The sequence below is a fragment of the Lissotriton helveticus genome, chromosome 6 (genome assembly GCF_964261635.1).
Source record: "Lissotriton helveticus chromosome 6, aLisHel1.1, whole genome shotgun sequence".
NCBI lineage: Eukaryota > Metazoa > Chordata > Amphibia > Caudata > Salamandridae > Lissotriton > Lissotriton helveticus.
This window is the reverse complement of record NC_136067.1, coordinates 1,639,858,797-1,639,883,758: the sequence shown is the minus strand read 5'-3', so window position 1 is coordinate 1,639,883,758 and position 24,962 is coordinate 1,639,858,797. Positions and strand designations below refer to the sequence as shown.

The 24,962-nt window shown below is 44.0% G+C and overlaps 1 protein-coding gene across 1 annotated transcript in view; it reads right to left on the bottom strand.

The window, feature by feature from the left end:
- SPTBN1 (spectrin beta, non-erythrocytic 1) overlaps positions 1-24,962 on the bottom strand; it is a 503,123-nt gene that overhangs the window by 378,379 nt on the left and 99,782 nt on the right. The window contains exon 2 of the mRNA XM_078649481.1: positions 17,510-17,699. Coding sequence (XP_078505607.1) covers positions 17,510-17,651 — 142 coding nt within the window. The 5' untranslated portion in view covers positions 17,652-17,699. The remainder of the gene's footprint in view (positions 1-17,509; positions 17,700-24,962) is intronic.

The following is a 24,962-nucleotide window of genomic DNA, read 5'->3' as shown; positions in this document are numbered from 1 at the left end:
AATGACAGAAAAGAGACTTTGCTCTTAAAAACCCAGGTAGGTTTTCGAGGCTTTCCTGAAATGGAATAATAAGGGAATCTTACGAAGAGCACAAAGAAGCTCTTCTGAAGTTTGGCAGCCCTGGCAGAGAATAATTTACAGTCAAAGGGAGTCCGCCTGGTGGCACCTGCGACGCGTGGAGACAGAGGATGGGGGAGTTGCATCATTATGTGGCGACGCAGACAAGAAGCCTGAAGAAGGGTTCGCGAGGATCGAATGTGCGTGCGTGCGTGAGGGGCACACTTTGCCATGTGAAGTGCACACATCAGCTGGAATCGTTTGCTGTGACTATCCTCCCTCTTTTTACACCGACTTGTTTAAGACACAAGAGGGTGGGGCGGAAGGGGGGGTGATGGAGCGTGATGAGGGCGGGGGAGTACAGTAAAAGAGGGAAGACATAGGTAAACGACGTGCAGAAGTTAATTTTGGCAGGGACGATGCAGGGCATTTAAACGATTAGAGAGAGGGGCGTGAATTGAGTGTAGTAGTGTAAAGAAATGCTTTGTTGGAAAGAAGGGTGCCGGTGAAAGACGGAGAGCTGCGGCGTCGGTGCTGCAACGGAGACCAGAGTACGCTTGGTGGCACGTGAAGCCCTGAGGTGAGCGGCGGTTGGGGGCCGACGGGGGGGGGGGAGAAGGTGTTTGCTAGAGCGAACGAATGTGAAAGCGCAAGCAGTCTGCTCATTTTCAAGCACTGCACTTGTGCTTGTGGCGCTCCCCTGCTCGCTCCCACAAGGTGGATACTGCCACAAGCACAATTGTGTGCTTGAAAAATGAGCAGAGCAACGGGTAAAGGCCCTCCTATGCAGGGCATGTGCACTGCGTAGGCGAGACCTAAAACAGGAAACACAGAAAAGTGCTTTTACTACTAACTCAAGTCCCTTGTTTCTTCAAGCAGATGCCTTTTCAATGAGCAGTTCCTTATGTGGCAAAGAAGCACTACTAGTGGGGGTGGTGGTACAGGCGTTTTGTTCGCCAGCCTAACATTACTGGGGAATGCAAGCGAGGACAGACTTGCCACAGATATGGGAAAAGAACAATGCCATATATAAGAAAAGTTGAAATTGTGGCAAACAGCATGAGTGAAGATGAAAATAGTACAACACTGATTAAAGAGGAGGAAGCAAAGCTAAGAGAGGGTTAAGAGAAGGCAGCAGTATACAGAAATGAAAGGGGCGGAATGGTAAACCGAATCAGTGAAGAGAGGTGGGAAAAGGGGAGAATAGGCAGGCAATTATGTTATGTTATGTTATTTTTATTTGTACCGCGCACAGCTGCCCCAGCAAAGGGGCGTCCTGGCGCTTTGAAAAGGTAAACACAACACAGCATTAAAAGCAAGCAGAGGGAGAAGAGACACCTCAAAGGGGCTACACATGAACAGGTGGATATGCTAGCGGTTCTGGAAACAGATGGAAAGAAGGGAGAACACAGCAGAGGAACAAGCCAGAAAGAGTAGAGTGTTCGGTTTTCAAAGGGGGGAGGGTGCACAGAGGTCAAAGGGCAAAAGAAGACGTGTGAGGGATTAAAAAAGCAAAAAAACGGGATTTCAACAAAGATACCGACGTTAGCAACTCCATAATGACAGAACAACAAAATAACAGCTGCTCGTAAAGGATGCACTCATTAATTATTCTCTTTTCATGCAACTCAGTTAAACAGCAATGAAATGTCACAAAGGTTTTACACCCAGATAACAAGACAAAGCAGATTTGCGCTACAGCATACCTCTGCGTTTAATTTGTCTTGACATTCATTTGCCTTTTGTGCATTTCATCTCCAATTTCCAACAGCAACTGGGATTAAGGAAAATAACTTCTCTGTTAGGTCACAGAATTGAAAGGAAATCCAGAAACCTAAAGTACCATCAGAGTTCAATGGTAGAATATTTGTTTCCTGCATGGACACAGAGGGGTCTTTACCTTCGTGTGATCACCCGAGGGTTGGCACTAGAGCCTTGGGTTGGGACCTCTCGATTATAAACCATTAGCACCTAGTAAAGGATCCTAATCCAAGACAATTCAGGGGAATTAACCAGAGGCACATAATGGTGTTATAGGACCATTTCTCTAATGATTGGCCATCAATGGTGTCACTAAATAGTTTATACGAGATGAACTGAAAAGTTTTAATGGAGTGAGGTTGATAGTTTTATCGGTTTATTATTAATCAATGCACTGAAATCCATCAAGTTAGTCCTTTGGGATCAGTGCCTTCAAAGTTGGCTGCTGCATACCCAGAACATATAGACATCAATCCACCATATGTTGACAGAGTCAGAAGTGCACTAAATTTTTATAGATTCAAATGTTTTATACAATGTCTACGTACGAAGAGGACTATTTGCAACAAACGCAGGTTCACCAATCATTAAATACTCTTTGCTTTGCCCTTTAAACATATCTTTTACAGAGTTTACAGAGTCTCACTCTGGCTTTGGACGCAGTTTAATATGACAGTCAAATAGTTACATCATTGAAAGGAATCAGCGCCATTTCATTTACAATGGTTGGAATGTCTTAAATAGAAGATACTGTTTGCATGACTTGCTAAAATGTTTCAGCTTCTACTGATAGCTGTTGAAGTATCTGAGACAAACACTGATTTGTTTTCTCACAGACTTTGCCCATGAGTGATGCGATTTCAACGTGTCTATTAATAACTGTGAGGGGAAAACATTGGCCAAAGATCTGCAACATATGCAGGTTTATATCTACTCGTCTCGGTGGTATGCCTTGATTCTAGTTACATCTTCATTTTGATGTAACAAATCAGTAATTCTCACATTAGCACAAATACTTGAAGGTGGACATGGATGCTGTGCTCCATCTTTTTGTCTGACTATATTAGCCATTTTGGCTGTGGACAACTACAAACCTATCCAAAAGCAAAACGACCAACCAAAATATTCTAATTGCAATACTTTTTATTGCAGTGAAAGACATTACGTTTCACTGATCCAAATTCTATCTAAATCATTTGACTTACTTCGGTTTCTTAAACTGTTTATTCGGGTTCTCTGCATTATTGTGGTTGTTGCTGCGCACCTCTGTTTCCATTGCTATGCTGGTATCCTCAATCTTGAACCTTTTGTAAATTTACAGTTTCAGCATTTCAGCACTAACACGAAATATGGAGGTCTTCCATGCAGAAAGTAGTCGCTTACTCATAAAAACTTGGTATGGCGTCGACGCCATACCATGGAAGATGACTGGAAATATACTAGTGAACATTCAATGGTGCAAATAGAGAGGTAAATCTCAGGCAGAGAACTTCTCTGCATGCCTTTGTGCGAGCCCTTGGTAAAACACTTTAGATATAACTAAAGGCAGCTTCTCTATTTAAATTGGCAAAACTTCAAAAGCATCCGGCATTGCCAAAGCCAAAATTGTTGAGCAGATTGGCAAAGACCGACTGGTTTTGATAATACTTGATTTAAAATGATACATGACTGGTCTGGAGAGATCATCATAAGTCTCTGTAATCCTTTGCCTCAAAGCGTATTGTTTCTGTAAACACAAGTTCCCAGTAACCAGAAGGAATCTGAACAGGCAAAGCAATCATCTTGTTCTTCTACTAACAAGGATCCTTCTACATCGATCATTAAGAACTTTTCAGTTACTTGAGACTTCATTGTGTAAGGTCAGAAGTCTGGTGTGCCCTGGCCTGGATTGCCTCTTTAAGGCTGGAGCCATGAGTTCCAGCAGCATTGGGGTCTTGAATATGGATTTTCCCTTTGGTTGTAACCTGACTTATCCAACTAAGAGAACACAAGGACACAGAAGGATGGCAATTTGACATACTGCGGTGCAACGCTTATGGGGCATCCTGTCAGACTATGTAGGCAGCACTGAGCGCATGGGACCAAGACTGAAAGCATGCCTGCCCATTGTGCCGGGCTCCTTGGAAGTGCAGCGTGACAACTATCCAAAACCCTCACCGACAGCACAAAGATGCACTCATCCCTCCCCTGTGGAAGACTTTGCCAGGATTAAAGGCAAAATTAAAGAATTAAACCCCAGGTTTTATTCACATGCACAAGACCTAATGGGGCAAAGCCCCGGGTTCGTTACTCAAACTGGCTACACATTACAATACTCCTATCAACCACCTCCAAAGGTCACAAGCTTTAGATCCACATATCAGGGGTGAATTCGACCACCTATGACTCAGAAAACTCTTGAAAGCAGAGCTGTTGAAGCAGTTCAACTACGCTCAATCTAAAGAGTAGCAGCAAAAGAGTGCTGGCTACAGACCTCTCGCATTCAGCTCAACACTAACCACCCTGCAATTCATAAAGTATCTGCACCGTTTCCCCTTCCAGTAAATAACAGGCCTGCTACAGCGAGAACCTGCTGGTGTTGACCACTCTAAGAGCCTGGTCCTCATGGACTAGAGGATGCCACCTATCCAATTCTTTAGCCATAATTCAGCTGGAAGCCAAGTAAACAAATCAGTTAAGCTACAGACTGAAAGAGGCGCTGCTTTCAATGATTCAGGGAGGCTGCATAGCTCAGTACAATTACAGATCATAAATATGAAGCATACCAGGAAACACAAGGTTGAAATAATGTATAAGTGCTCCATGACATTCAATCAATCACTCAATCAATCAAGGATTTGTACAGCGCTGGAAGGCATCCCTGAGAGTTTCAAGGCACCGGAGAGGGTAGGTTACGGAAATATTCTGTTCATTCAAACAGCCAGGTCTTGAGTTCCTTCCTGAACTCATGGAGCATTGAGGTGGCCCTGAGGTGCAGTGGTAGGCTGTTCCAAGCCTTGGCCACAAGGTGTAAAAAAGAGCGTCCTCTCCTGTTGCTGGTCCGGGAGTGTGCCAGCGATGAAGAAGGTGGCGGATCGCATGTGTCTTGTCGGTGGAAGGTCATGAGTTTGTTGCGGTTTGCTGGTCCTTCATCGTGCAGGGTATTGTATGCGTGGGTCAGCATCTTGAAAGGTCATCTCTCCTGAATCGGCGGCCAGTTTAGTTTCTTTAGGTGTGGTGTGATGTGGGTCTGTTCGGGGAGGTCGAGGATGAGTCTTGCAGCTGCGTTGTGTATTGTCTGTAGTCTTTTCAAGAGGCGTGTTGTGATTCCTACTAAGAGGCGTGTGGTGATTCCTACTTAGAGTGTGTTCCACAAGCCAGTCTGCTGGTGACGAAGGTTTGCGTGACTGTCCTGGTGTTGACTGATAGCCATCTGAAAATCTTGCAGAGCTGATGTAGGGTGTAGAAGCAGGCAGATTATACTGCATTAACTTGATTCTTCATAGATAGCTTGCTGTCAAGTAGGATGCTCAGGTTGCGGGCGTGGTCTGTCGGGGTGAGGGGTGAGCAGAGTTCCACAGGGGACCAAGCATCATTTCATGGTGAGGTGGTGTTCCCGAAGATGAGGACTTTCGTCTTGTCTGGGTTGAGCTTGAGACAGTTGTCCTTCATCCTTTCTGCGATGTTCATCGCGCATCTGTGGAAGTTGGCTCTGGTGGTGGAGGGGTTTTCTGACAGCAAGAGGATGAGCTGGGTGTCAGCGTAGGAGATGATGTATAGTCCATGCGCTCTGATGGTGTTTGCCGGGGGGTAATGGACGTGTTTAAAAGGGTGGGACTGAGGGACGATACTTGCGGGATGCCGCAGATGATGTTCTTGGATTCCAAGATGTACGATGGAAGACAGATTCTCTGGGTTCTTCCGGTTAGGTAGGAGGCTATCCATTTAATTTTTGGATTCCGATGTGGTGGAGTCTGTTGATAAGGATGTGGTGGAGATGGTGTTGAATGCGACGGACAGGTCCAGGAGGATGCGGGCTGCAGTTTCTCTGTGATCCAGGAGGGCCCTAATGTCAGTGGCTGCGATCAGGGCTGTTTCTGTGCTGTGGTTGGCACGGAGTCTGGATTGAGAGGGGTCCTGGAGATTGTTGTGTTTGAGGTGTTGCTGGTTGATGGCCTTCTCGAGAAGCTTCACTAGGAAGGGGAGAAGGTAGATGGACCTGTAGTTCTTTGGTTCTGCAGTGTCGGCAGAAGGTTTCTTCAGGAAAGGCCTTATTTTGGCATGTTTCCAGTCCACAGGGAGGGAGGCCGAAGCAATGGAAGTGTTTAGGACTTTGAGTTTGTCGCCAATCGTCTTGCTTCCGAGGTTGAAGATGTCCTGGGGACATGGGTGCTCCAGAGTGTAGGGAGTTCATGATGGCGATTGTGGCCGGAGTTGAGAGAGGAACCTAGTGGGTGAGCAGGTGTTCGCTTTTGGTGTTCCAGGGTGTGAGCAGATTGATGCAGTCAGCGGTGGAGGGTTGGTGTTTGACGTTTTTGCAAATACTGAAATCTTGTTGTGGAAATAGTCCACCAAGGTGTCACATAGTTCTTGGGAGGGATTAATGTGGTTCTTGGCGGCTGCAGGGCTGGAGAACTTCACAATGGTGAAGAGCTCCTTGCTGCAGTTTGTGCTGGCTTCTATGCTATCTGCTAGGGTTTTTTTCTTTGATTCTTTCAGGAGGTGGTGGTACTGGTTGAGTGCAGTCTTGCAGGTGGTGTGGTCTCCATCTCTTTGCTGGTGCGCCATTTCCTCTCCAGTTGCTGCCAGTTGCATTTGGTGGATTTCAGCTCTGCAGAGAACCAGCAGGCTCTTCTGGCGGGTCTTTTGGCTTTGGCTGGCTTGGTGGAGGCAATAGTGTAATTGGGAGAAGTTCTTCAAGGTTGTTCTAGGTTGGATGTGGTGTGTGGGCATTGAGAGCGTTGTTTCACTGGTCTTCTGATATCTTTTTCCTGTTTCTGCACATGGAGCTGGGGGGCAGGAGGCCAGTGCTGGTGGGTAATAAAATGGTGAAGTGGATGCTGTAGTGGTCGGTCCAGGTGAGCTGTGAGACATGGTTGTACTGGACCCGCTTGCTGGAAGTGAGGATGGGGTGGAGTGTGTGTCCTGCGATGTGAGTAGGGTAGGTAACAAGTTGCTTGAGGCCAGTATTGCTCATGCTTCCCAGGAGGTCCGTTGCGTTTGTCTCTGTCGGTTCATTGAGGTGAAGTTGAGGTCTCCTAGGAATATGTAGTGCTGGGAGTCGATGGGTTGCAGGGCAATGAGGTCTGGGATGGCGTTGCAGAAGCTGGGGGGTGGTCCTGGTGGTCTGTAGCTGATGGTCGGTGTAAAGTTGGAAGTTTAGGTGTTCATTATTGAAGTCTAGTTGCCCTAGGAGTTCACGCATCAGATGGTGTTGTTATAGATGATCTCAATTCTACTTCAGTGTTTGTTTATTCGGTCCCGTGCATTATCTTGTAGCCTTAGGGGGTGGTGAGAGCAATGTCCAGCGTGGAGGCAGGGTTCAGCCAGGTCTCTGAGGAAAAAGACATCCAGGGCAAGGGATGAGATGGTGTCCCAGATCTCTGTGATGCATTTTCCGAGAGATCGTGCATTGATTATGATGCACTGAAGTAGCGTCTCGGTAGGCTTGGGGGATGCAGTCGTGTTTACGGCGTCTCTGGCATTGCTGGGGGCTTCGGTGCTGCAGATGAAACGGCAGTGCATGAGGGCGAATGGCCCCCTGGTGCTGCGTAGTGTTGCACAACAGCAGCTGTCTGGAGTCCAAGGCTCAGAGATCTGTGGCAGAGTAGCTGTGTGGGGTGTAAGATCCAGGGTTCCTCGCACTGGGCACAGATGGGTGCAGACAGGTTTGCCTTTGGTGCGCCAGCGGTGCGGTCTCCATTAAGAAGGTCCTAGGGAGAGGGCAGGGCGGGAAGCGGGAGCACAGGAAGCAAGCGGCGAGGCCGGCAGCAGAAAAGTAAATGGAAAACAGAGGCAGTGCAAGAGTAACAGCTAACTGAGCTAAAACGGGCACTAACAGGAAAGAAGGTTAGACTGCCTCCTCTACCTAAAACAGAAGCGGAGAAATACAATTACAATAACTGAAGAGTGGCAGCAAGCGGGGAAGGTCAGCTGCACACAAGCAGCGGCAAAGGGGACCTGGTTGCAGCAAGGGGAGCTGGTGAAAGGACCTGCCCAGTGGGGGTTGCGCATTAAGTAGGTCCTGGAGGGGGCGGGACGCTGGGTGGAGGGAAGCGGGGTGGACAGGATCGTGGGAAGCAAGCGGCGAGGCCGGTGGCAGAAAAGTAAACAGAGGCAGTGCAGGATAAATGGCTGACTGAGTTAAAACGTGCACTAACAGGAAAGAAAAAGGTTAGACTAGCTCCTCTACCTAACTAAACAGAAGAAGTGAAATACAATTAGAAAAACAGTGAAATGTGTGCTAAACTAGGAAAGGAAAACTGCTAATACTGGCGGCTGAAAATACCCCAACATGGCGGGAGTGGCGGCAGTACATAGGAAGAACATAAAAGACCCCTCTTGGCCAACCATGGGTATGCAACCCCATGTCATTTATAAGGCTTTTTGTCAGCTCTAATTGGCACACCTTTATGCAAACTTTCCCCAGACATATATATCAAAACATAAGTTCTTCGGCCACCCTCCTCAGAAATAAACATGAAAGAATGACCATAAGTGCAAGTTTATAGACTTCATTTCTATCGCATTCTTATTTCGAGTTTTATCGCTGGGAGCTATAGCAGAGAATCTAACAGCTACTGCGTTTGCAGCACAGTGGAAAATTCATCAGGCATTCACTTTCACTCAACCCCTTACTGCCTCCCATGCAAGAGGCCAAGGGTCATTTCACCAAGGTACTGACAGGGCCGGCTGTAGGTGGTGTGACCAGTGCAATTTATAGGCAACAATAAAAATGTCAAGATAAATCCGTGATTAATGTTCTTCCTAGAGAGAGATTGGGGTTTTGTCCAATGGAAGTTTTGACTCCTGGTAAGGAAGCGCAGAGTGTTAATGTGCCTGCTGCAAAGAACCTGTACCCTGCAGATAACAAAGTGCATACAATGTAAACAGGTCAGTGGGTTACTGCATTTGTCAGAGAGATCCTTTTGTTACTTGCAGTTTATGCGTTAACTCCTTCCATGCGAAGGACGGCCCCCGTCCGTCCCACGTGACGGTGGGCGTGTGCAGGGGACGGCCGGGGCCATCCAAACTCTGCCCACTGATTAAAATGCCCTCACCGGGGCGGAATTCGCGCCGCGGTCAACGGGTTAAAATCCTAACATAGAACAGTGAGCCATTAACTGTCATCAAAGAGCTGCATGCAAACAGCAAGGTATTAATTAGAGCGTTATGATTTTTCCCCAGTCTTTGATCATCCTAATGTTAAAAAAGGGTGGTAGCGAGGGAATGACTGGCGGAGGTGGTCATTGGGGGGTGCCAACAAACATTGTTGCACAGGGTGCCACCAGTGTTAAAGCCAGCCATGGCACCTGAAACCTCAAATGCCTCGTGCCTTGATGGGCGAATTTTTTTGTCCTCAAATAATTCACCTTAGAACTGACATCCCTTGTTTATGTTAGGAATAGTGCCGTATTTACAAGCACCATCAAAGTCAAAGGTGTTTACGCTATTGAATAGCTTGCCTCCACATAAGCTCAGCACAGATATGGTCCTGGAAGATGGCATTCAAAATGCCCTCTTTGGAGAAAAGGCTAAATGAGAATACACGTTGAGTTGAAACACTAAAAGGACATCCATTTACAGGGGAAATATGCCTTGGTTTTGGAAAACTGAATCTACAACATGACTAATAGAGGGCTCCCTCCAGATGATGTAATCCAATGTGTTCTGTGATACTTATTAATGATAAATTCTGAAACAATTTTTCAGGGAATAGCACCATGTTGACTTTGGAGAAGTGTTAGAGAAAAGTCTAAAGTAAAACATTACATCTACAATGCCAGTGACTAGGATTTTAATAATTTTCTCCTAGACTAGTTTTTTTTGTTTTTTTTTATCTTAGCAAATTATTTCATTGTGCGCTTTTAGTTCAAAGACAAAAGAACAAATATTACAAAGGCGCTTCGTGCAATGGACCTCATTGTTTTTTTTATTCAATTTACTGTTTCATACTATTTTTCATGTCATACTGCAAGAGAGAGATTCATCTTACTCCAGGCGACTTGTTTAATGCATCTATAGAGCCAGGAAGCATGCAAGGAAAAACAGGGATTAAAAAAATGCTGGTGCAGTATCTGAATCAAGGATTGCAGTGCAGTATTATTGATGTGCCCAAGCATGCCACACGAGTCTTTGCTAGCATCCACTTTACCAGCTCTACAATACATGTGGTATTTGCTAGGAGTCTTGAGACGTTCATCCAGAGAAAAGAAAAAACACAGATCGCTTTATACAGACATGTTCACTAACCATCACCAAAGCAGGCCTTCTAGAATGGAACTATGTTTGATGATCTAGGTATGGGATTTTGACAACTATTGTGACATCATTCACTGGACGGCCCCTTTAAAATGACTGCTCATCTCAAGGACCAGACCGCAATGAGCCAAGAGGCCTGGGGATGGTTGAATGGGCGCATCTGTTAACTTAGCGCTGCCGGTTTTAGGTTTCTCCTCTTCTGTATCAAGTGAATTCTCTTGGCCGTCCTTCCCCTGTGACCTCCATTCAACGGTGTGCTCAGCAGTCCTGGAATCTGCTCAATTATTTACCAGCCTCTCTCCAGCTTCAGATCTCTCTTTGTGAGGCTGCTCTGCTGAATCAGAGCACTCTCAAGGTGTCAACCCTTGGGAAGCTTTCGTTAACTGGGAGGCGGGTTTTGTAAGGCATGAAAATTTACACCACACCTCAGATCACATTTGTGTTTATCGTACATCTCCCAACCTACAAAATACAATCACCATTACTGGATTTCATTGACTGTTTAAAGTTCTGGAAAAAGAATTTGCAGGATCATTTGTTTTTAATTCATATCGTCTATCTATCTCTGCGTCAAAGTTAATCCAGGCTTCTAGAAATGGCCAGTCCAGAAAGAGCTAAACATCTTGTTTAATGGGTGTGTTAATCAAAAACGACCATAAACTTTAAAAATAGGTATAACATCAATTCAGGGGTTCAGGTGTCTCCAGTAATCAACCAGTACATGTAGCGGGGCTTTTGGTATGACTGTTTCAAATTTCAGTGCACAATCCCACCCATCTATCGCCATTCCTATCCGAACAACAGCAAAACTCAAGGACTGACAGACCTAGTTAACCCCTGCACCTCAGTACTTGCTGGCACAATGGTAAGAGATTGGCATATCCAGGTGCATACACCAGGTGCATATATATTTCAGTCACTCATGGGCACCCTTGATACTCAAACACTGCTCCAAGTCATCCTGGACAACAGTCCCTCTTTGCATCTAATCACAGGGAACCCTCCGTGATCTATTTGCACAGAGGCAGCCTCGGCACACATCCAGCCCCCCTTTCCCTGTAACCCAGCAGAGCTTCAGCCCCCCAGACATTCCCACTCAATTAGGCTCCCAAATCGAACATTATTTTCTATTCTATCATTCCACATCAACCAGACATTGGGCCCTAGGCCACACTGCATGGCCCAAACAGGGTGCAAATGCAATAACAAATCCTGAAACACATTCAAAATGGGCACCATGCGGAGGAAAGAAGAGTCATGAAGTATAACAGAAATATCCCATCCTCCAACCATACAGATACCCCAGCTAGACTTGTATTGAAGAGCTACTAATAGCCCAGATGTGTCCCACAGAAACACCCACTCTCGGAAGAGATGTCAGTCACCCCAGAGTCAAGCCACGTTTGCCTCCTCAAAATGTTTAATGGTCCAAGTCACTGAGAAAATATGATTCTTTGAAATATCACCAATAAATCGCTCCAGGATTATAATCCACCTTTGTGGGAAGTGGTGTGTGGGGGATTGGGAGGGAGTGAAAGGGAGTGGTGGATGGGGGGATAGGGAGGGAGTGATGGTTGGGGATAGGGAGGGAGTGATGGTTGGGGGTAGGGAGGGAGTGAAGGAGGAATCCAGGGAATGATAGCAGTGCTAGTCATAATCACAGCAGGATAAACATTCTGTACTATACTATCGTCCTTCAGGCTCTCATGTTAAACGGGGGCACATTAAGTCTCCTCCGGCATGAACAGCCTTGTTCCTCTAAGAACAGAGGCAGCAGGCGGCCTTCAATATATTGCAGCCCCCCAGGTAACATTCAAGAGCAGCGCCCATGTTTAGGTCTGGGTCCAATCATGCATGATGCTACACAACTTCAGATAGCTAAACCCTGATACAGTCCTTGAGAACATGCAACAGAACAGCATGCAACACAATCTAGGTATCGTTACCGACACGCCGACGGGCTCCAACAGGCCAAAAGATATCCCCACTATTGAACATTAGAACTAGTGTGTCCCTGAACAAAATGGAGTGCAAAATGAACAATACTTGCAGACAGCCTAGGAATTGAAGTAAGAAAAAGAGCAATCACCGCTTGCATTAAATACGCTGCCCTCCTTGAGAAATCAATAGCATCCTATCCCTAGTCACGGACATTCGTGGTTGTACAATCCAGTTTAGAATGATGATACAGATCCATCCCTTTTTATCGTTGCAGACCTTCATACCATAGACCAAGGTCCGATCTCCCTCCTCTTGAAGTACGGTACATTATCTACAGGACCCGTCTTGAGAAAAACACCAACAATGTCCAAGGATTCAAAACACCAGAAGCTAGACGGAGAAGGCTGGTTCAGAGCCACCGCTAGCATAGGTGGTCTTGCTGGCTTCAGGTTCTAGAGAAACATGCTCTGAAAACTAGCTACATTAATGTCAAATAATCTTGCATGAAGGGCTCATTTACTACTTTCTCAGATCTACCCATGCCCATTAAGTCCTTCATCGGCAATATCCCTAATGTCTCTGCAAACTGGAAATCAATGCAACTGCCAAAACCTCTCGCACCACTTACTTCACTCCCAATAATGTTTATTAATCAAGTAAGAAAAACAGCTAACAGCAAGGAAAAATGCGCCAACATAAAACAGACAAAAATAAACACCAGAGGCTATGTTACTAACCATTTTAAAATGTAGATAACAATTAGGGTTTTAATTTTGAGATTACACAGAGACGAATACAAGTTAAAAGAATATGTCTAACTTAAGTGTTGAACAACAATGCATACCTGTTCGGTGATGGTCAAATTAAAACGCAAAAAAGTGCTACCAAATCAAACATGGCCACAGGAGAAGAATAGCATACAGCAGAAGTTTACCTAAAAGGACATTTGTTTAACTCTTCAGCTCCTGTGCTGCAAACATTTTGCCTTGCGAATAGGTACACGTCCTTTCTATAGCATCTAAGCATGAAAAGTGTTAAAACGTTAAACACCGACTCAACTGCACTATTGTTTATGGCTACACTGTAAATCCCATCAGGTAATTCCTCTGTACTAAATATAAAGACTTGGTAATCAATGAAATTTAAGGAATACTTCTTTGTTCCCTGAATATGTGCCCACTGCGAAGTTGCGATGAATCTGGGTGAGAAACATGCACTACACATACAAATGCTAAAAACTACACGAAGCAACAAGGCAGCCTAGGAGTGTTTCGGTCATAAGACCACATTTAGAACGTTAAGGATGGTTTACTCAACTCTAAGTTACTTTGCAATGCTTAAATTGTTTTTTTTCTTTCAGAAATAGCTTGTAGGCCCTTTCTAGGATTTAGCCACTCGAAATTCCTTTAACATGTAAAAGGAATTATGGGAACACAGTGGATTCAACTTTAATGTCAACCACATCCTTCGGAATAATGATCTTCTCCAGAGGGAAGGAAGTTTTACTTTACTTAACTAGGTCAATCTTAGGCGCCGCTAAGGGGACTTCCTGTTTATTTGAAATGGCCCTTGTACAGGCTTGGGAGAGATGTGCAAAAAGGAAATCTTCCAATTTTAAGATGGCCAGAGCAAGGAAATAACCTCCCTAACGCTTTAAAGAAAAGAGACCAAGAAAAATAGTCAATGTGGAAGTGTCTGTGAGCGACAGCGCCCAACGGGAAATGGACAGCGTCATATCCTGATGATAGAATTCCATAAATAAATGGCCCCTCAAGTGCAACATTTGGAATTATGATGACCACAGAACAGAAGCACCATTAATGATCACCTCATTATGTATGCTTTGATCTTCTTAGGAATTGTATCCCTGAGTTGAGGGAGGACCAACTCATTATTTGCAACATTTTCAAGCGATAACAAAGGACAGAGCAGTAAAAAAAGAGGAGTCAAAGGTGCAAAACACTTAGCATGTTGGTAAAGTGAGCACAATCGGTGGAGAGAAGCGGTGGCATTAGCATGAAAGCCCATAGCGTACTTCATGTTTCCAAATAAATATTTGTTGAATTACCATTGAAGTATACGATGGTTGAGAATGTGGCTGAGTGAATACACAAAGAGCGACTTGACTGGAAGTGGAGATCTTTTCAACTAGGCATTGAAAAAGAGCAACTAAATTCCTGATCCATGTGTTACCTCTTATATTGCCTAATGAGGCCAGAGTCCAACAGGTCAACAATAGAACGTGTAAGTGAAAACAGGTTTTATCAAAGTGATGTTGAGATAGTACCCTTGTTACAGACCAGTGGTTCAACTAGATCTGTAAATGAGGCATGTTTTCTTCTATCAAGCTCGCTATAACTCCCTATTAAGGCACGGATTACTGGTGTTACTTCAGAAGTGCCCAGCTGGAAGAAAATACAGAATTTGCATTTTGCCAGGTACTCGGTATGGGAAATTGATTTCTAGTGTTGTGTGGCCACGCTTTCCACATAGTCACCATCTCCAGCAATACCCCATCATGCAATACCATGCGGATTCTGCTTCAGTCGCTAGCCTTCACCTCCCAGCTTCCCTCTCTTTACATTCCGCAGGACTCTGGCACCTCTCCTGCTCCCAGAGATCACCTATACCCCACATTCTCAAAAGCTTCCTGTTTCAGTGACATCCCCAAGACTACCAAGTGCACCATACCCATTACACCCCAAGACGAAAAAAATCACATAGGATGAAACCGAGAATGGTCCAACACTCAGTCGGGAATTTACACAAGAATGCACGAGTCTAGTCAATCTGAAATAATGTCTCAGAATAACTTTAATAACGAATTAAAAATTAAATGAAAAAGCAAGTAAACAAAAATGACAGGCTTAGTATAACAGGTGTTACCTGTTGGAAAGGCAGAATCGCACCTCCACCTGAGACAAACACCAGCTAATGTCAAGCGATGTGAATAATTTAGCATCACTGCGTGTATTAAATATCCGACAAGTGCTTATTGTGTCTGTATTATTTATTGCTCAGGAGGAAACGCCTTGAAAAAGCACTTGAGCGTTTCTAACGCGGAAAGACCTGGTGACTGGACGACAACACTAGCCCTCCTCCTCCTCGGACATCGAACTGAGCGCTCCATGCCACTGCAGGAGGACCCGCGCATCAGAGGCATTATGGAAGGCAGAGAGATAAACAGTGTCACGAGAACTTCCGGCCGTGACCGGAAAGGGCGCGCTTGGCTCGTGGCTGCCGGCAGCACGCTATGTGCCACAGCGATGAGGCATTTCATCCAGAGGTCAGGAATGTGGGCACGCTACCACGGGATGCTCACGATAATTTACTAAACACATAAACTGCTCTGCAGCTTTACACTTCCTCGAGGAGAACCCCGCCGGAGGTCATTTGATGCACGTGACACAAGCCGTCTTCTATTTCTTCTGACCTTCAAATGGCTCTCTCTGTACGCACTGCAGAATTAAACTTTATATTCCAGGGATTTGTAACCTGCATAGAAGCCAGGGTGATGTTTTCAGTGTGTTACTCTTCAGCGCCTTCGGAGTTAGGAGACTTTCTAGGGTGAACCGAGCGTAATGTAGCCTAGGGACAAAGGAACCTTAAACCAGAACCGTCCCTCTGTGTAGAAAAAAAGGTCAGTGTTTATATTTTCAAAAGAACAAGCGGAATCATAGCGCTGAATTCCTTGTTCATGAAAAAGCGCCAGAGAACATACAGCTCAGTACAGGATAGGAGGAAAAATAGTGGAATGGCCGAGTTTCCTCAGTGTGTTTGAGCTGACCGGTCCAAATACTGGCAAAACAAGTTTCATTCGCTAACCTTCACCTGCGAGATACTATAGGACTCAAGCGCTTTGCCTTTCTTCAACAGTTGGTTTTGAATTTGGGTGGGCGTGGATAAGAGTTATTTTCATACAAACGGATTATTTTCTCTTTTTGAATAACACAGTATTAGCAGCTAACTAGGAAAGAAGAAAAAAGAGATACAAAAAAGTAATACTTTTTTTAAGGTCAGATAAAAACACACACATATACACACGCGCGCGGGTAGTGGTGTTTATTTTGATCCTGAAAATGCCTTATGTGTAAAATCTTCACAGGAAATAGTATCTGAAAAGGCAACGAAGGCGTGGGACAACTTTTAAACAAATACTTACAGAAATGAAATTAGGGAAATAAACACGTGTGGCCGTTGAAGACTGTTTTACTCCAGCACAGGCCGGCTAGCTCACCTGACACTCTAGTTGAAAAGTGTGCTCGTCAGAGGGAAGGAAAGCGCAGAGTAGGGAGTCAGGAGACCTATGTTCTCAAAACATTGTACTGATTTTGATGATGGCTGTAACAGCAATGTATGCGGCACACACTTGGAACCATGAATCTATTATAGATTTCTGTAGGTCTTGTTTATTGTTACTTATGATAAAAACCTCAATAAAATATTTTGAAAACACACACAACCAGAATTGAGTATTTTTAGCGCCCTAGCTGGAATGTGGGAAGTAGCTGAGCCAATTAGAATGCTAGAATTAACTACTGTGATCTTGCATTATAATGTGAGACCACGCCTGAAGAAGGGCTCATAGAGAAGACTGTGAAAGTTCACTTGTCTTTCTGTAAGCAAAGAACTTGGTTTCTAGAAGGCTTGCTGCCTGGAAATGAAGTGTTCTGCCAGGCCTGCACAGGAGCAATCTAGGAGGCGGGGAGACTAGGCACAAACCATTAGACCTCTCTGCAGAAACACCGCAGACCTGCCTGTGACTGCACCATTCGCGGGAAACTGCCAGGAAGATTCAACATCGTATTAACTGCACTTCACAAGTTCTATCCATCACAAACCTTTCGAAGGAAACTTCCAAGAATTCGCAAATCACAGACAAGAACAGTCTCACAAAAAAATGATAATGTTCAAAGTTTTCCCAAAGTGCTTTTAAACATTTATTTTCTAGCTCTTAGCACTTTGAGGCTATTTCTTTATTCCATGATATCTCCTCCAAGAGCTTAATGCAATTTTTCTGAGGTCTACATCAAGGTACTTCCTGACAGATTTGATTAAAATTAGAAACAAAATAGAAATATAATGTTCACAATTTGCATAAACCTGAAAATGTTCAAGGAAAGATGAAATTATATGAATCGTAAATCAAAGGGCAAATAATTCAGCATGAATAGGTAGTCTGTGGACATCTTTATTAAAGAATAGCAAACATTCTGCAGCAAATTGTCACACAGTGCCCTATTTCCACTCCTAACACATAAGTCACAACCAGCGGTTGAGAGCTGCCTACCTGCTAAAGCCTTGATGCGCGATCGCTCAAACAAGCGCGCAGAGCTGTTCTCATTGTCCCACTCATCCTCCCAGCGGTTGTTGACATCGGTGTACTGTTGCTGGATTTCCATGTGGTCGTAATCCGTTGCCACTGCCGTCATATTAACTTTCTCTAAACTCTCTTCGTCATCAGTTTAGGCCTCCAAAAACTGTAGAGAAAAGACAAACACAGGGCATTTAAATCAAATATAAGTAACTCCAAAAAAACAGCATGCTTTCATAGAAAAATTACTCCAACCAACTCCTTGTGAAGGGTAGAATGTCGTTTCCAAGGCCTATGTCTCGCACCCAAAATGCCTCTGTGACAAGATCAAAAGTCAAAATCCCATCCACCCAATCTGCTCAGATGCAACCCATCTGCGCCTTGAAAAACAAGCATTACCAAAGCCAACTGATCTGGCATTTGCTGCTAACTTTTGACTTTGCCAATGTTTTTGGAATTTTACAGCATTGAGAGGGAATTTCAACAATCTTATAATAATGATACTGGAACCAGTTTTGCATACCAAATATAGTATATTAAATATTTGCACAGCTAAATTAGCACTACAAGTGCAATGAACATTAATTACATTTGAATTTGGCGTTCGTTTCAATTTAAATATTTCTTGGTGAAACAAAAACAGAAATGCCAATGTTACAAAGTATAGTTTCAGGACAGCTCTGACACCGACAGCTGAGATGTTGCAATTTCACTGGCTTGGGTTTCAAAGTAACCATTTGAAATTTACACAGATGCAGTACATTTTCAGTTTAAGCAAGAAAAACAATATCTGTTTTAATGTGGGAGGAGGTTTAACAAAAATAATGTTCTTTGGAACGATTATTCGGTCAAAAGTTCAAATCAAACGGTCAGACCCAATTTTCGAAACATTTAGCCTGAAAAAACAATTGTCTAATACTGTTGTGATGGAATAATGTTTAGACAGGGAGTGAAACTTCACCTCACTGAAGGCATAGGGGCTATTTAACAGCCTGTCTTTGGAAACACAATCAATATTGTCAGGAAAAAAAACACTTGAGGAGCCCCTTATTGTTCATCCCCCCTCTAAATTCTTTTAAGTTTTTCGGGGTGCTGCAACAGCCCCTAGCTCCAATGCCACTGAACTTTAACAGCAAAAAAACTTGAATTAAAAAAAAAACGGAGTCTGAACAAAGTGTCTGAAAGTGCGAAGATATTTACATTGTAACATTTTTTCATGATTAGTTCCAGGCAGGGAAAGGATTGGTGTGAGGTTAAAAGAGACACAGGTTAGGAAAAAAATATTTTACAGAAAGGGTAGGAGATGGGAGAGGGTGGCCTAATGGGCTAGGACGGTGGATCTCAAATCTGGGGACCTGGGTTCGAGTCTCGGCAATGACACTCAACATCCCGTGTTTCTGGGCAAATCACTTAATATCTCAGTGCCTAACAAAAATGAATGTGTTCTTGGGCAACGTGACTGGTGCTCATGTAAAGCGCTCGGATACCTTCAGGTCAAGTTCGCACTATATAAAACTCTTGAGAAAAAAAAAAAAAGGCTACGCACATGTTACTACGTGGTTCAACATTAGGGTACAGGTCGGTGAAATGGTTTGCTTCACAGTAAGTGGTATGGTTGGGCGAGGGAAATGTCTATGTTATTGTAGGGTAAAGATATACGGTTCAAGTTCAAATAATCTTTGTTCGGTCAGCAGTATGACCATAAAAGCACATTGGAAACAAGTACAAACAGATCACACAAATCAGTATCACAAATTTCAGTTACAAAAATGTACATCATCATTAACCTTCGGTATCGTCATAGCTGGATATAGATATATGGTTTAATGTCGTTTTATGGTAATAGAGTTGGAGCTAGGTCGAGGGATAGAAATAAGGGTAAGGTGGGGGCTGGTATAGGGTTGAGTTAGGGGTAAGGTTTGGTTATGCCTTAAACTAGGGTTACAGATTTTGATAGGGAATAGATTAAGACAGGGGTGGGGTTGGGTTAGCACTAGGATTCGGTTAGGATGACATTTTGACTATAGAGACAGTGATGGAGACAGGTTTAGGTTTGGGTATAGGTAGGGTTATGGCAATCACAAGGAGATGATGGATGGAGTGCTGAAACTGCTCAGAAGCTCACCCTTGTCACAGATCTGGGTTTAATCCATCATTGTTCTTTAGCTCACTTCGCCACCCCAGTTCAGACCCAGACATATGCAAATCAGTCTTGACCCTGTTCCTCATTGGAACAGTCCAGTCCGAAATGCCAGGTCAGGTTTTCCCTGGACCAAAACAAGCATCCTAGGACTGGTTTAGTGTTATGCCTTGCACTAGCGTTCGAGATTTTGATAGGGACTGGACGGTGATAGGAATGTGCTTGGTTTAGGATTATGGCACGGGCTAGGGTTCGCTATTGTGATGGATACAGGGTTTGATTAGGGCACAGCTAAGGTTATGCCTTGGGACCAGGGTTAGAAATATTGATATGGAAAGGATAGGGTTAGATTATGGATAGTGCTTGGTTAGTGTTAGGGTTCCATTATGATTAAGTGGTGGAATAGGGTTAGGGATAGGGTTAGTGGGATTACACAGGTTAGGAGTGCAGGTAGTGTTGGGTTTGGAATGGGGCTGAGGTAGGGATAGGGTTGGATTAAGATTTCACTTTGAACCAGGGTTAGAGGGTGTGTTTTAAGGTACCTCATAAGAGGGCCTTGTGACTTCTGTGGACTCCCACATAATTATTGGAACCAGGAGACTCCCACTGAATCCTTACTAAAATATGGGGAAACCAGCCTAAGCATTTTCGATGATTTGAACCGCAGAACAATACACGAAAAATAAACAAACAAGAATTTATTTAATGATTACACTATTGTTTAAATACTTTATTTATTTCACAAATACATTTTTTTTAATGTAAATTTTAATGGTAAGGCTCGAGCTTTTCTAAATTCAATTAAGGCCACTCATCATCCATACTATATTCTGTTTGATGCACTTACGCAGCTCCCACAAAACAACCTAAGGATACTGACTTCATTTTTAGTCTTCAAGTTCAAATTCCTTCACATTTAATATTTCAACTGTGCATTTGCCTTCTTTCATTTATATACACTTAATCTGGTAAATATTTTTATTTTTTAAGCACTAGCGGGCCTCCAGAGTAGCCTTCGCGTACCCAGAGGGGTCCCGGCCACAGGTAAAGAACCACTGCCATGCACAGTGGATTAGTACCTTTAAAAACAATGTATATGACTGGCAAACTTGATTTTCGAACTTATGAACTAATTGCGTATTACATCAACTACATTAGTTTCAAACTGCATGTTTCTCACATTGCGATACAAACGTTTGGCTTGCCTAACTTCAACTTTCAAACAGTCAACAAACAAACCTTCGGAATGCCCAGATTGTAATATAAAGTAGTACGACATGTTTCGGAAGTTACAATTGTGTAGATCATTCAATTGACCTTAAAAATATTCTGAAGAGGATTTATTAAAACCAGTTATTAAATCCTGTATTTGTGTACGTGCCTCACTATCTAATTCTCGTTACAACAGGCTGTGGTAATGCCAAATGCTGCTACGCCATCTTATGTAGATATCTGGTGCCCCCTGCTGTACGCAGATAACATTGCACTTAATTGCACTGAACACCAATATTTGACTAGGCGTCTGCCTGCTTGCTTTGAACTTAACATTTCATCTGTTGCCTCCAAGTGCTGTAGCTTACACAGGCCTAACTTTGTTTCTATATTATCCGTTACAAAAATCGCAGAGCCCAATACATGTTCTTTTCCCAAAACTACCGCCACGCCCTGCTTCCCGTTATAGGAAGAGAGAGAACGCTGTCATTTGCATGCATGGGTGTTAGATAAACAAACACACGACCGGTCTGGAACGACTTTCAAACCTTTACATGTAGCAATGAAATTCTAATGTCAGCCTCCTTAATTTTATGATGTTACTGGCTCGACCTCTAGATAGGTAAACATGGTTGTGTTACTGTTTATGCATGCAATTCAATACCACAGCTCGTTACAGAGTACACTTCCTAACAAAGACACGGTAGAATCCTGAACTCAAGCCATAGGACCCTTTTACGGTACAGTTTTTCTCAAATCCATTTGCTAAAGTAGCTTCGGCTTTCAAAACGGCGCCTGCCTCGGGAACACAGCTCTTCTAAATTCTCTGTTAACGCCAGCCTTTCTATATTTACAAAGTGCATTATACTGATGTGTGCGCCACAAGACCAGTGCAGGCAGACCTCATTGATAAGGACGGTGAGGAAATATACTGATCGAATTTACATGCAGTTCTCATTCAGTTAGACAGTGTGTGTTTTTTAAAGAGGCTGCTCCTTGCATAAAAAACATTGATTTTGTTTTACAATTTTTTAGATTTTTTAAAAAAACCAAACCAATCGAAAATGCAATTTGATTCCGTCATTATTACGTTTAGGTGCATTCTAAACTGGGCACGCATATAGTGGGCACGCATACCACAACTGGTTGCGGACACTAAGCCTACAGTTTTGGAACACTGGGGTTTAAGGAGGGAGGGGCCAAGCTTTAACTGTATGTCGGAACTGCTGGGTGTCTTCAAGGTTAGAGACGTCATTAGGCAGGGCATCCCATAGTCTTCACTAAAAAACGCAGATATAGCAAGAAGCATGTAAGCTTGTGATGCAAGTGTGCACTTCCGGTGGTTCGTTGAGGAAAAAGTCTCGTACTGCAGGTGGTCTGGAGGGGTTCTCCCAAGGCCGGCTTTTGCGCTGGTGGCACCCAGGGCGACAATCACTTTTGCTGCCCCCACGCGGGCCACGCCCCATGACGGCCTCCTCGGATTCTCTCACTACCACCGGGTAAAAGTGGCTCTCAACTCTCCAATCATAAGATATAGCTAAACACAGAGACCCTCCCCTGAGGTCAGCTCCCCCCTCCACATGTCAGCGCCCAGTGCGACCGCATCAGTCGCACTGCCCTAAAGCCATTCCTGGCCATTCTCCTGCCAACAGGTCTTTGCAAGCAGCCAGTCAGCCACATTTTGCATGCACTGTCATCTGCCCAGTAAATCGTCTTGGAGAACTCAATACTATTGAAATAATTAGACTGGAAGGATATAGCCTTACAGTATAAAGCAGACATTTTTTCAGGTGGAAAAAGCCAAAGCTAACCAGGTGTGTCTGATTCCGAGTACTGTGCCAGGCATGTGGGATTGACCAAATCAATAGATTCTCAGGAGGGATCATTGAAGCAACGCTGATTGGGTTTAAGAAGAGATGTTCCAACCGAGACCAGGCACTGGGAAATTAACATGGTTTCAAGCTGTGCCAGGGCATCCGGATGACTTCACCTAGCCCACTGTGGCGATCAACGAAATTTGATTGGTAACAAGCATTAAGGCTAGTCTGTACACTCAATACATTAATTTTTTTGACATACGACTAAACACTCCTGAAGTAGATCGAGTCTTTTTGAACAAGATGATTAACATCACAGCGTAGGCCTAAAGTTGAAAACCAGCACACGCTCACACAGCCTTATAGCTTATACCAGCCATTATAAGCCCGGAGCTACTCCATTGTCTTCATGGAGCTCCCAACATTCCAATGTTCTGATTCACATTATGCCATCCACTCCTGAACAGGGTTTTCATATTTATGCCCACTTTATGAATCCAGCAAGGTCAAGAAGGTTTGCGCTTGCTTGGGGGGGGTTGAATATACATGATGAATGGCATTTCTGGCCTTTATACTGAGATATCCTGCATCATGCTTCATTCTTAGGCCCAGAGAGGATAACGGTACGAGCATATGGAGGGCCACTCGAGTTTAGAAAGCTGTGATAACAGTATATTGATGACTTCTTATATAAACTCCGATTGAGCTATGCTCCACATGGCATCTATAAATATGTGTTGATTTAAAGCAAAAATAAGATATGCAGGTTTAAAGATTAAGTAGTGAAGGGGTGGCAACCACTGTTGCTCTGTACAGCCGATACCAATAGACCCTTTCCTGAGTTTTAGCAAAGTTAAGCAGTTAATACCCAGTTCTAAATAGTGTGGAGACCGCTATGAAAAACAGTGGCTATGGCTGGTTGATCATGTTAATACTACAGGTTGAACAGTGGCAGTCTCCCATCACCATAATTATGGAAGATGCAGTGAAATGTGGAGTAATGAAGATTTGCAGTAAGTAACTGTGACATTACCTCCTCAACCCTGCCTTGTACCAGTCCTCACTAAAATGAGGGTAGGCCAAAGCAGTATATCACAACGTGATCCTACAAAGAAATACATCACAACAGTTTCAATGGGACACATCTAAGCAGACCCCCCAGGATATAGCGGCATGGATTAGCAAATTTAGCGGCACAAAAATGGAAATTTAGCGGCACAAATATGGAAATTTAGCGGCAATTTTGCGGCATTAGATTTGGCCATTTTTCCTACAACAAACACAGATATCTTAGTTTTCTTTAGTTATTTAACAACTTGAAGCTATGTATATTTGGTTTATTTACAATGTAGACACTTTGTTTCCCTCGAAAAGCAAAAAACGGCCCGTCAGCAGCCCAGGGCTGCACAACAGCGTTACAAGCGTCCCGCGTTGCATGGGGGGGGCTAGAACCGTCGTCCCACCAGGAGCTACCAGCATCATTCACGGGAGGACGGCAGAAACTGGTCCGGCTTATGACGTTGGAAGGTTTGCCCAGTGATAGAATGGCATGGAGTTTCTTCAGGGGGAGATGCTGGAGTTTGGAGGTTCATCACTCAACAATCATTTGCGCCCTCAGCTGTTCCTCAAGACCAGCGACGGTGCACTACAGCAACTCACTCTATACTGGAATTCACACTCCAACCAAACACTTAAGTTCAGCTGCTGCATTTAAAATGAAGTTGTAAAGACAGAGAAATTAGTTTTTTGGTGCAAATCTGGCTCGTTTTGGAACACGTAGGGCCTCAAGAATGCTGTGTTATGGAGTGGGAGCTGTGACAGTCAGCAGGCACCGTGATTGCTTCTTCCAATCTAGGGTGCCACCAATGACCATAGACCATAGAATATGTTAAATTGGAGAGAATCACAAGATATATAATATAATAAAAGTGCAGATTTCGCGATTTTTATTCCTCATAGATTCCGCCCACTTCTACCTCTGGGTACATTGTAATTCCAAATTGTAGTATCCAGACATCTGTAATTGGGATTATCCTGACATCTGCAGACCCCTATTTCTTTGATAGCATTTCTTCTTGCTGCACTCCACCCAGAGGTGGACGAGCCACTGAAAGGGGGAGTCAGGCTCGAGCCCGATGCCTCACTCTGGCTGAGCTCGAGGTCCTCTTGGGTTCTGGAGCCCTAAACGATCCGAACTTTAAAATGTTTTCTGCCTACCACTCACGCTCTAACTGAATACTCTAAGATGAGAACATTATCC